Source organism: Charadrius vociferus, unplaced genomic scaffold, assembly GCF_000708025.1.
Source record: "Charadrius vociferus isolate BGI_N301 unplaced genomic scaffold, ASM70802v2 scaffold333, whole genome shotgun sequence".
In the NCBI taxonomy this organism is placed as follows: Eukaryota; Metazoa; Chordata; class Aves; order Charadriiformes; family Charadriidae; genus Charadrius; species Charadrius vociferus.
In genome coordinates this window covers 1147708-1160258 of record NW_009647682.1, presented here as the reverse complement: position 1 = coordinate 1160258, position 12551 = coordinate 1147708, and the positions used below count along the sequence as shown (strand labels likewise).

The following is a 12551-nucleotide window of genomic DNA, read 5'->3' as shown; positions in this document are numbered from 1 at the left end:
TTTTGTTTCCAGGCAGTGGCTGGATCACCACAGTAGGAAAAACCTGTCTCCCATGCTTAACAAACAAGTTTCCGTGCCTTCAAAGTACAGATACACTTGGTTGAGTTCCTACAGCCACATTAATGAATGTTTTTCCCTTCTCTGTCTTTCAGGGATCTAAACTACAATGAGCTGCTGGAATTCCCTGGGGCTATCAGGACTCTGGGCCGACTGCAGGAGCTGTGAGATTTTCTATTTATTTCTTTTCAAAAGCATTCCCTGATGGAGAGCGACTAATAAAGTGTCGCGTGTGCTCTGACTTGGGGAGACCACTCAGTTCAAGACTTTCTTTTATCTTTCCCAGCCCTCTCCACCATGCACATAAAGCCAGTTTATCACCTCAATTTCCATCAGCTCTAATCATTTCACCATCAGCCCCTGCACCACGGCTGGTGGAGGGTAGTAGAAGAACCCCCATCAGGCTTGGAGCAGGTTCCTCCTGCAGCTCTTCATTCTCATGTGGCATCTGATGAATTCAAAGTCCATCTGATCTCCAGCTACTTCTAATGTCCATTCCCCAGCTTGGGACCACAACCGTGGAGTTATCTGTGTATTTGTGAGGCCATGGCTTCTGCAGGCCCTGTACTCTGACACGCAGAAACAGTTTGGTCTCCCTTAGGACAAATTTATAATAGGGAATTACAAAAGTTTATGACCATTTTAGTGGTTAGCTCTCTCTCCTCTAACCGGTCAGCCTGTGAGATGCTAAAAATGGGAAACCATCCCACTTAACACCCATGAAGGCAGAAGCCCCAAGATGGTGACAAGTCAAGCTGATGTGTATCCGCAGTTCCTGTGGACCCTAAGATTGTGTCGCAGTGGTGACAGGCTGGGGTGGGACAAAAGCAGGTGCTTTGGTGCTTCTGGGAGGCTTGGAGTAAAAATCTGACACTACTTTTTTCCTTTACTGGAAGAGTTTCTTGTCAAGGAGATTTCTCAGAACAGAGCAGATATGATCATTTACTCTGGCATTCAAAATAAGAATAAGATCCTTAGTCCACTTTGAGATGGCTTTTGAAATGCCCATCACTAAATAAGAGGCAAATTTCAAACAACCATCCAACTAATCACACACACAGACTCCTCTGGGATTAAACAACCTGGGCATCACCCAGAGCCAGTCTTGGTCCTGGACACAGGATCCCGTGGCTGCCTTTGACGTACAGGAGATCAGACTGTGGCCACAGAGCTCTCTTCTGCTGCAAGTTTGCTGACAGCAATTTTCTCAAGCTTAACGAAAAATATCACAGCTAGATCTACAAATACTTTGAAGTCACATGGACCAATAATTCATGGTAGGCTGCACTCTGGTTAACAGCTGTGGAGCTATAATGGAGACAGTCCACAAAAATTGTAATTCCTGGAGGGTATAAAATAAGTGCGTTTTGTTTGCTCCTGTTTTCTGACCTGTAAAGTCTTAAACCTGAAGTCCTTGTATTCTTGGTGGATTCAGTGGAGTGACGTACAAAGCATCAAGCTACACACAGAGTAAATGCAGCAGAATGAGGACTTTGTCCTGCCAAAGGACAGACCTTGTTCACTTGCTGGGAACTCACCGCCTCACCTCACCTCCTATTTTATGTGTGTTTTGAAGGCTCTCTGCCCTTAAAAGTGTTGAGGAAAGAAGGTGTCTCCAAACCTTTCTCATCCATTAATATCAAGATATTTGTTTCTCCCAACAGCGGTTTTCATAACAACAACATCAAAGCTATTCCAGAGAACGCATTTGTTGGGAATCCCCTCCTCCAAACAATGTAAGAAAATGAAACAATATTTCCTAAATCTTTACATCCCCCAAAAGGGGCATTTCATGGTGTCTATGGCTGAGATTTCTGACAGTTGTTAGCATGACCACAATTTGACATTTGTTGTATATGGGCGAACGCAAGCTGAAATTAGCTGTTTCTCAGCTACGTCTCGGGTTTTTTGCCATGGGTTCATTCTCCTTTCCCTGCAGCTGAAAATTGTTGCAGTACCGGCTGATAACAACAAAGGAACAATATATGGGTGGTCTGCATGGAAATCTTGCTGTGCATAACAGAATTTCCCAAGCCACAGTTGACACCTGCCTGTGTTTATTCCTTGTGTTTAGACAAGCTGCTAGCCAGCTACAGCAGTAGCTATATGTGTTGGTGAGCTGGGACACCAGATTGTGTGTCTGCCTCAGACCCATGGACACAAAGTTCTGCAGATAAATACACCCAGTTGTCAGCTCTTTTCCCCTCTGACACAGACACAGGTAGAGACTTTTGAACACCTCTTCCCTGAACCACATTGATATTGGAAATCATGGCAAGTGACAAAAGCTCTGCTTGGCCTGTCTGGGACTTAACTTATAGAAATACCAACATCTGGAAAGCCATGGTGACACTGCGTGAAAACAGTCACTGCTCCAGTCAAAACAAACCAGACTCATCCCCATGTTCCTTGGGCACCATCCTTGGAGTGACATGGGAGTGGGACACATCCAGAATACTCATGTCTCCATTGGATCTGCCCATCTAAAGTCTTTCGCAGTTGATGGGGGGAAAGTGCTTCTTGTAGGAGGTGATTCAACTCCTTCTAAAACTAGTCGGATCCTAGAAGAGTTCACTTCTCTCCACTGACTGTGACAAGTAGGAAAGGTGCTGGTGCTGGGAATATGTAAGATCAAAGGATGTGTCATCGAGTGCAAGGTGTTTCCCAGCAGGTTCACAGCACTATAGCAGGGTTGAAGCAGGGCTTTGCATCTTTCTTTGCTGCCTGGTTCAATGGAACCCTAAAGGACTCTTTCACAGCAGCAGGAGACCTCATTTTTACCAATGTTCAGCTAAAATAGGCTAGTGGGAGAGCCTGGGGTTATCTGGAAAACAACAGTGCCTCACAGGATAGCCAGCACCTCCTACATAGCTTATGACTAGTTGCTCCAAGGCTCTTGACCTGTAATAGCATCTTCTCTTCGTGTGCAGCAGAACCTGACCAGTTATTCATTTCCTTTGCAGCCATTTTTATGACAATCCCATCCAGTTTGTTGGACAGTCTGCTTTCCAGTACTTGCCAAAGCTCCACACTCTGTAAGTTCACTAAGCACGTCCTCAGAGAGGTGACGCATCCAAGCTCCAAGCCCTGTGAGCTGGACACCTGTGGTCTGGTTCTTCATTCACATGTATGGCCCTAGGCCTGCTCCAGGGCTACCACCATGTGGTGGGCACCACCTGGACCAGAACGGGTGCTCCACATAGGCTGGCCTGGACTGGCTGGTGTTTCAGCTAACCTGTCATGGCACAGCACTAAATATTGAGGCAGAGGCAACCTCAAAATCTCTATTTATAAGCCTTACCCGGCCTCTCGCTGCAGGAACACACGCTCAGGCAAATAAAGTAAATCCTTCAAATACCCATGCATTCTTTAGTTCCAAATGCACAGACTCTGGGCAGCTTGGGTGGGATGCCCTGCTTACATTCCCCTTGGTAATTGTTTGGGATTTTTTATTTAATTTGGGTAGAGATCATGCCAAGAATGTCAGTGGTTGGGGGAGGGTCTGAGCTTGCCAAGCCTCCTTGCATAGAAATGCCCAACTCTGGCTCACTGTATCTGCTCTGCATGAAACATCTGCTCCACCGCCCAGCCGGCAGTGGCATGCTGATGACAGGGGCACCTTTGGATCTTGGCCGCTGATCAACCCATTTGGGTGTCAGGAAGCAGATTTGCCACAATGGGGTCTGGGACCTTGGGCAGCTGCACTTGCTTCTGCATCCTCTGTCCACCTCACTTCATTCTCATTTCTCTGCAGATCGCTCAACGGTGCAACAGATATCAGAGAATTCCCAGACCTTAAAGGCACCACCAGCCTAGAAGTTTTGTGAGTGGCAACTCTCTCCTTTTTACCCCGCTATTTGTGCTCTTACTCCTTCAAGGCGGTCCAGGCTGTTTCAGCGAGGACAACTTTCGCAGTGCTGTGCAGTTGGTTGCCTTCAGCTCTGCCTCCCCCTGGTCACTCACCTCTCTGCTTCGTTTCACCCCTATGGCTCCTGAAAGCAGCTTTTCTCTCCGTGAGTTGCTCTCTCAGTACTGTCAAGTGTGCTCCAAACTTTTTTTTTATTTTTTTTTTACTCCTTCCCTTCTACGTCTGTGAAGGAACAAGCCTTTGGGTGCAGTGCTTCAGACTGATCTGCTGAGACCCAGTGTCTCTGCCCGTCCTGGGACCAGAACTGGTAGTCAGTGCAGGAAACATCTGCTGTGTTTGCCACATCTGCCACCCAGGCTGAGGGCTCCTGGAACTGCTCTGGTCCCATCCTCACACCAGCAGACCCAGGAGAGCAGAAGCCTGGAGGATGTGCTGTCTCTTGCCACCCACAGTTCTCCTCTCTAGGGCACTGATCCACACACTGTGCCCAAACTGGGACCACAGCTGAGGACTCCAGTCCAAGAGTGTGACCTTGCCTCAGGGACCCAGGGACACACCATTCATCCCCCATACATGGGTTTCTGAGGCAGTTGTGTCTCCAGGTGGATCACCAGTCTGGACAATGGGGAACTGGGATGGCAGAGCACGCCATGGAGGGCGCTGCCACCTGCCCTCAACGTGGCCAAGGACAGCAGTGAATTCAGTACTCAGCAACATCCTAGAATTTCTTATAGGCACATTCACCTTTACCAGGTCCAGCAGCAGTGCCCATTTCCAAGACCATTTTTGTTTCTCTCCAGTATTGTGTTATCCTATTGATATTGTCTCTCCTGCCACCATCTGGGACCAGTAGCTGGGTTTGCGGGTCGCAGTCTGTGCACTGTCTCTCAGTAACACCATTTCTTCTCTCTCCTCCACTCCTCTAGGACCTTGACCCGGGCAGGCATCCGTTTACTGCCCAGGGGGATGTGCCAGCAGCTGCCCAGCCTCCGAGTCCTGTGAGTAACCCGTTTCTCTCTCCTGCCTGGTCTTTGGAAAAGTGCCATCAGAAACCAAGCTTTCTTCTTGTCTAACTCAGGGAGGGGACCAGCTGTGGAAGACCATCCTGTGGTTCTTGTTATCTTTTCCATGTACAAAACACCACCTTCTTAAGCACTACCATGACCTCTGCATGTTCTTGAACTTGCTTGCTTCATCTTGGCGTGATGCTCTGGACTCAGGGCTGTAAGCAATAAGGCACATCTACATTTACCTCCTCTTTGCTCAGCACCAGTTGGAACAGTTTGTCCCATGCAAGGAGGGTAGAGAGAGTGTGGTAAGAACGGCAGCAGCATTTCAGAGCTCCTATGTATATACGGCCCAAAAGCCAGGGGTAAATCACATGTCACACAACACTCTGTCACAATGTTGGCTTACTGCATTTGGAGCTCCAGCAAGTGCCATCATCTGGAGGAAAGATCCTGTTCATGCTGTGGGAAGGGACAGGCCTGACCTGATGGAGACCTTGAAGGCCACACAGCCACAGCCCCTCACATGGTGCAGCAGGGGCAGGTCACGGTTTGCTCAGTCTCTAAGTTGCTTTGGCTCTACCTGTTTGGCAAGGCACTGAATGATGCTGAGTGGGGGCATGTGCCTTTTTCTTTAACTTGCTACATGATGAAATCAGCATCTCAGAAAGACTCCTGCATCTTCCCAGGAATCACACCCCTCATTCCTGAGATCCCCAACCTTGTCTGCAGTCGAAGACATCCTCAGGAAATGAGTCATGAGCCAGATTTATACAAGTTTGCAGCCTTAGGGCAAGCAGGAGGCTTGCCTCTCATCAGTCTTTACACAAGCAAGCTGAAAATGAAAACAAGTTTGTTCCAGGAAAGCAACAGGAGTGAATTCTTGATCACAGAAATTGGAAACAAGAGAAAAACATAAAAATAAAAGAATGCAATTTGTAACTTAGCAGATCACAACATTTTGGCTCCAGCTGTCCCTGTAGGGAAGATCTCTCATCTTTAGACATCTGGACCAATTCAATGGACATCTTGCCGCCATAGTGTATGTAGTCTTTGGAATGGCCCAGGCTGTAGGCTCCCAAGCACTCTGTTTATGTTTGCAGGTTATCAGACTGTAAACCTCCGCAGCAGAGCCTGTTCTTCATGCCTGCCCTCTCCTTGTGGGACAGTTTTATTGGGACACCCCACCTTGTTCCTTGTTCCTCCTTCCCAGTTAATTTTACTGACATTAATTGCATTGCTTTCAGAGATTGGAGAGAGGGTATGTGCGCCAATGTTTGTGCGTGTTTATGTCTCTCTTGCCTTTGAAATGCGTTGGCCTTCTGTCCCCACAGAGCTAGTGGTTATTCTCGCTGCTTTCCCCCACTTTGCCAGCCCCTTGGCAGTTCGTTGGGTTGACATTACGACTGTGACATGTCTGAATGCAGATGATACAGTTAACGCCACATTTTTGGCCTCCTACTGCTCACATCATGCTGCAAATTTTCTGCAGAGACCTTGCACAGGGGCTGTAAGAGCCACCACAGGGGCATGAGGCTCGCAGCCATGCAGCAACGCTGGTCTGTGCATGGGCGCTGGGCCCAGCACACCCAGGCAGGGCAGCCTTCCCAAGCTTGAGCTCAGCCTCAACCTGACATCATCCTGATGCTTTTGTCCAGAGCTTCTGTGGCTCTGGGCCCAGATTTGTCTTTTCTCTCAAGCAGAAATAGCTGAAGCTTCCCTGAGCAGAGCTAAAGTCCCTTGATGCCACCAGTACCTTCATCCTGATGTGTCCACAATTCAGCTTCAGTGACTGAGGCTGCTCTGCTGGCACATCTGGGCTGCCATCTGGTTACCCTCACTCTGCAGGAACCAGAATTAGCTCCTGGGCCTGCATTCTCCCTCCATCACTGTCTAGCTAAGGCACCACCCTGTCAAGCCCAGTGGATTGATGCAGGGACCAGGGAAAAGTGACTGATACTATAGCTCTTTCTCCATACTGTCTCCATACTGGATAGTCTCCAGAGCCAAGCACAAAACTTTTGCTCGCTTTTTCCTCCCTCCTCCTCCCTGCCACGGAAAACTGGTGGAGAGGGGGTTGGCAAAAAAAAAAAAAAAGAAGAAATGTTTTAGCAGCAACTTATTGGCAGAAAGTTAGAAACTGAGTTTGGAAAGTCAGCAGAGAGGCCACATACAAAACTTTACCCTGGGGCAAATTTCCTTTGAACAGCTGCAAATCCAGCCTCTGCTGGTGGGGGAAAAAGTTGATTTTAAGTGTTACTCCTTAACCAGCCCATTTCAGGTTTAATAAATTCACGTTCAGCTGTGCCAGGAGAGGTTTTCCTCTGACTACCAAGTCACTCTACCCTGGATGCCGACATGCCACTGGGCTATGAAGCAGTGGGAACAGGAGTTTGCTGGAACTTGCTTTCAAGTGGCAGCACTTGACGGAATGGGGACCATCACAGTCTGTAATGTCCTATACCAAATCCCTGTCCATGCCACAACCCCTTCCCTAACCATGAGGAGGACCCAGAAAAGGCTGAATGGAGAGCAGGCGATGGGCAGTTGGGTTTGCTGTGCCAGGAAGGAGGCAAGGCAGCTGGCTGGCTGCTCTGCTGGCCAAAACCTCCCCAGGCTCTGCAAGCATATCTGCAGCTTTTGTGAGCTCCCGCATCCACAACGGCAGGATGGGAGCTCTGGCACAAACACCTCTCTGCTTTGCCCGCAGAAAAGCCAAGGCTGTGCAGGGCAGAAGTTGGCATGGATGCATTTCGCAGCTCTAGGGGCTGGAGAGGAAAATCCCACCCCAGCTGCAGAAGCAGCTCTGCCAGTCCACAGCTTGTGCTGGAGGGAGCTGGGCTGGGACTGGATGAGTAGGTAAACCACCGAGCACTCCTTGCCTTGCTCAAAGACACTCAGAGCAAGCATCAGGTGCGTGCAGAGCAGAGATACCCCTGGCCTGGGGTTACTGCTCTCCACACCGCTGTGCAAAATGGAAGTCAGGTCATCCTCCTCTTTGGCAATATCTGCTTTCCAAGGGAGGGCTCAGGGGCACTTGTTTTTGCTCTCCTAATGTTTCTGTGCTGGTCCTTCCCCTGCAGAGAACTGTCACACAACCAAATTGAAGACCTGCCCAGTTTCCACCGGTGTCAGCGGCTGGAGGAGCTGTGAGTAAAGAGACATTATCACTTGCTCGGGGCGGGGGGAAAGGGGCCGATCTGGCAATAGAAGCAGCTCCCAAACACAAATCTCAGCCTTCACCAAGCACCGGGAAAGCTGAGGGTTATAACTCACTGTTTGGGTAGCAAGTGGACCAGAGCTCCACGTTTTGCCCCTGTGCAATAAAAACAATAAAAACACATCCCCAGTGCATAGGAGCATAATTCGCTCAGGTCTTTTCAGAGGCCCCAGCCACAGCAAACAGAAGTAGGATGTGACAGTACTGAATTTTACTTCACTAACTAACTCAAGTCCCAGCAAAGAGCTAATCAAGAATGGGGTTTACCTCTACCATAAACATCTTCTGCTTCAAGGAGGGGTCCGATGCCATGGGCACAAAGCGGCTCTTACCCACAGTCAGGGTGGGTGGGTAAGGGTGACCCCCTCCGTAGAGAAGACTGATGCTTTTCTCACGTGTAGCACTTGAACTGGGTCTCCTCTGGGCCCTGGGAGGCACCTCTGTTGCTCTGATACAGTTATTCACATTCAGTTCAAAGTATCTGGAGATCTGGCACTACATTTCAAATCTGACAGAAGTTCTTGGCCTTTTTGAGAAAAAAAAATATAGAGTCCATGATGTTTTATAGAATTCTGAAACCTGGAAGAATAGATGTGTGGGAGCAATATCCCCACAAAAATACACTGGAGAGGTTGTCCCTGCTCTCTGCAGCACTCCAGCCTGGATGGCCAGACAATTTTATCCAACCTTATCAAAACTGGACATCAGGACACTCTGTGAAATCACATGAAAAGGAGAGTCACGTAGCCCTTGCTGCCTCTCCGGGAGCTCTGAGGACAAAGCTAGAGATGGGTGCATTTTTATCTAAAGTACCCCCAGGAAAATGTTTGAAAAAATAGAAAAGACACCAAAAAAGGACAAACTTTCAGAATTCCAAACCTGTAATTTCACGCATTATCCCCAAATTTCTTCTTACAGTATTTTATAATACGCCAAACTCAGACTAATCATTACTATAAAAGCATAGTAAATCCCTCTTTCACAATACTTAAGTCAGACAGGCTGTGTCTTAAATTAACATTTTCTTACAAAATGAGTATTTGGTCCCTTAAGCCCAAAGTTACCATCCTGTAAGCCCCACCCCCTCCACTCATCAGCAATCCCGCTGGGAAATACGTTGGAAGCACCTGGTGGTGCATGGTGGTACAGCCTGGCATGAAAAAGAACTTACACGTGCCAGTCGCTCTGCTGTAACTGCCAATAGGCAGGTTTTTACCTGCAGCACACAGGTGGTCCCTCACAGCTAAACATCCCTGAATTCTTTTTCACCAGCTTGCTCCTTCTTCCCAAGCTCCTCATTCCCCACTCAGTGCTCCTCTACCTGAGACCCCTAAATTTGTGCACAGAGCTTCCCACGGGCCTCACCTGAAATCTTAACTAGATCTTCAAGGAATGCCTTCTTGGCTACAGGGGGCATTGAGAAACCAGCAACAGAGAAGATAGGAGAGCCTCAAGCCCCTGCCTCTGAAACATGAACATGTGGCCAAATACCATCTGAGACATTACAGCCATCACATGCAGGTCGTTGTGTGAGATCAGTCAAGATCACTTTTGAGTCTGAAAGCAAGTCAGCTACCCAACAAATATCCTAGGGAGTTGTAGGTAGAGCACTAGGCAGTGGCTGTTTCCCCTTGCAGAAGGTGACACATGGGGAGACGGCTTCTGCAGGACTGGGAATTCAGGGTGGGCATTTTGCAGGAATTTTAAAAAATATTCACCATGGTTCCACACTAGGGAAAAGAAAACTGAAAAACTCTGAATGTTTCCCACAAAGCGGATGCTTGGATCAGTTCTAGATCTCTCTTGAGGCGTGTGGGGACTGTACGGGTCAGTCAGCAAACACCATAGCCAGCTCTTACCCTGGTCTCTCCCCTACCCCAGCAGGCTGCTGGAAGGGAGATGTGCAGGGGCTGAGGCACTTTATGAAAGCACAATGTGGATGGTGGGTTCAGCAAGACATCCGGATTTTTCTTCATATAAGCTGAGATGCCTTCAGCCCTAAAAACCTCTTCATCATCACCAAGGCAAAGGGCAGCACCTTTAGTCCTTCCTGAAGGGTCACACAGCGTGGTTTGCTGACTCGCTGGCTCCAAGCTCTCCTCTTCTGCTCTGGACAAAGCAGTTTGCAGGCTTAGCGTGGAGCAGAGTGAGAAACCAGTATGGCTTCGGAGATAATGGGGCACCTTTAACCACCGCACATCAATGGCACTTTACTGTACCACAATGGCATCAAATGGAGAGGCTGTCTGGGCCCTGGAGCTGTTTTGTTGCTCATCCTGTTTACCCCTTGCAATAAGAGTAGGCCTCCCAAGTTTGAATGACAACTTCCACTGTGACAGTTTGGTCTGCCACCATGGGGCAAAGATCCCTACAAAGTATGAACGTTGCCTTCAGCTATTTTCTCAAATCAGTTTCTGCTTTTTCAGTGGTCTCCAGCACAACAAGATCCATGAAATCAGAGCAGACACTTTTGTGCAGCTGATGGCCCTGCACTCCATGTAAGTATTGTCTGGCGGGAGGAACGACTGGGCTTTCTGCTGGGGCAAGGGGAACTCTGAGCACCCAGCCAGGCTGATGTGGTTTCCCAACGCCAATCCCTTTGCCTCTGCTGAGGGGCTTTGCTGTCCAGTCCCTCTTCCACTTCCCCTTACAAAAGAACAGGGCACAAACCTTCTCCCTGGCTTTCCTTCTGCATGCAGACACCCCCTGTAAATAAACTCCTTACCTGCCAGATCCCACATGTGCGGACACTCCTCACCAACATGCTCTAACAACACACTCCAACTCATATGTTGCACAGCACACGTTACCAACACCTGCTTCCTAAATGCCCGTGCGGACATGGACCGGTGGCAGGAACTTACCTCACTAGCACCCCTTTGCCTACACGTGCTAGTCCTAGGCTGTGCTCTCCTGGAACATCTGTGCAGAATATCCCATCTGATTTGGGACTGTGTCCCCAAAACCCAAAACGTTATGTTAGATGTATTAAGTGCACAGAAGCATGCACATACCACACACGCATAGTGACCTTGCAGTAGACAGCCCACTGAAGTGCTCCGCACCTTTGAGAAGTTATTAAGGCTCAGCAGGGCATGATTCTCTCTGTGACAGGTGGGAAGAGCCCTCCAAGTGCTGATGGTCTTTATTTACTGTTCTGTTAGGAAGTGAACTGAATCGCATAAAAGCTTTTGCCCATGGTGCAGCAATCTGAGTGTCATTTAACAGGCCAGCATTCCAGGCGATCCCATGAGTGTCATGTACACCATGTTTATAACTACACAGGAACACTCACATATTACATATAACACTACAGACAAGCATGCAAATACGAGCATGTTGATGCCACACTGTAGTCACACAAATGTACAGATGACCGTGTAAGCTCTAACGTTTGCCTTTGGGTATGTCCTGAGTCCGTGTGGGAAGGATTCATCTCACCCAACTTTAGCCTTCCGCAGTGAGACACACACATCTGGGCAGGCACCCCCGGCTCCATTCAGAGCTGGAGAGATGTAGATATATGTAGCAGATTGCTCATGTAGTCAGTCCTAGGAGAAGAAATGCTTCTTGATAACTGGTTCCTCCTCTCTGCTGATGACAGAGTGAGATGAGCCCTCTAGCTCAGATGGAAGCAGAGCTTATTGAGGCTCCGCTCAGTGAATCCTCCCCATACCAAAGCCAACTGTACATGGCAAGGAGACACTCTTAAGATGACCTTGGTTCACCTTCCACACAGTTCCTGACCCTATCTGCCCTTGCCCAGGCACCCAGCAATGTAACCACATCAGGGGTGCTCTGGCACTGACATAACCTGTCTACTGCTCTAAGGTTTAGCACATTAGTATAAAGGCTACAAGTTTACAGAAATTAAGCCAAAAAGAAACCTTTCCCATTGGTTTTAGTAGAGGATCTCCTGCGAGGCAAACTCTTCTGCCCTGTGTTAGAAACCACCCAATTATAGACCCAAACGTATTTGCCTCCAGGAAGCTGCAATGAGATAGAACTTGCTGTTGACCAAGGGGCTACAGATCCCACATTTGCTCACATCAAAGCCCTTGACCTTGAAGTGTCAGCTGCTTCACTACTCTGCTCTGCACCCCTCTTACTGGTATGTCCTTGCCTTGCAGAGACCTGAGCTGGAATTACATCCAGTATATTCACCCTGAAGCCTTTGTGACCCTGCACTCACTCACCAAGCTGTAAGTTGCAGTGATATGTCTTTCACAGTGGGCCATGGACAGCAGGTATCTGAGGACATCAAACTGAGTCCCGAAGCTACCAGGACAGGGGGGTTGGAACTAGATGATCTTTAACGTCCCTTCCAACCTAAACATTCTATAATTCTATTCTATGATTCTATGACACGTGGCAGTTAGATATCAGAAGGCCGCAGTGC

General features: G+C 48.5%; 1 protein-coding gene across 1 annotated transcript in view; it reads left to right on the top strand.

The window, feature by feature from the left end:
* Positions 1 to 12551, top strand: part of LGR6 (leucine-rich repeat containing G protein-coupled receptor 6) — a 146073-nt gene that overhangs the window by 121174 nt on the left and 12348 nt on the right. The window contains exons 7-14 of the mRNA XM_009881348.1: positions 153 to 221; positions 1722 to 1793; positions 3021 to 3092; positions 3812 to 3880; positions 4852 to 4923; positions 8016 to 8081; positions 10579 to 10650; positions 12283 to 12354. Of these exons, the coding sequence (XP_009879650.1) occupies positions 153 to 221; positions 1722 to 1793; positions 3021 to 3092; positions 3812 to 3880; positions 4852 to 4923; positions 8016 to 8081; positions 10579 to 10650; positions 12283 to 12354 (564 nt within the window). The remainder of the gene's footprint in view (positions 1 to 152; positions 222 to 1721; positions 1794 to 3020; positions 3093 to 3811; positions 3881 to 4851; positions 4924 to 8015; positions 8082 to 10578; positions 10651 to 12282; positions 12355 to 12551) is intronic.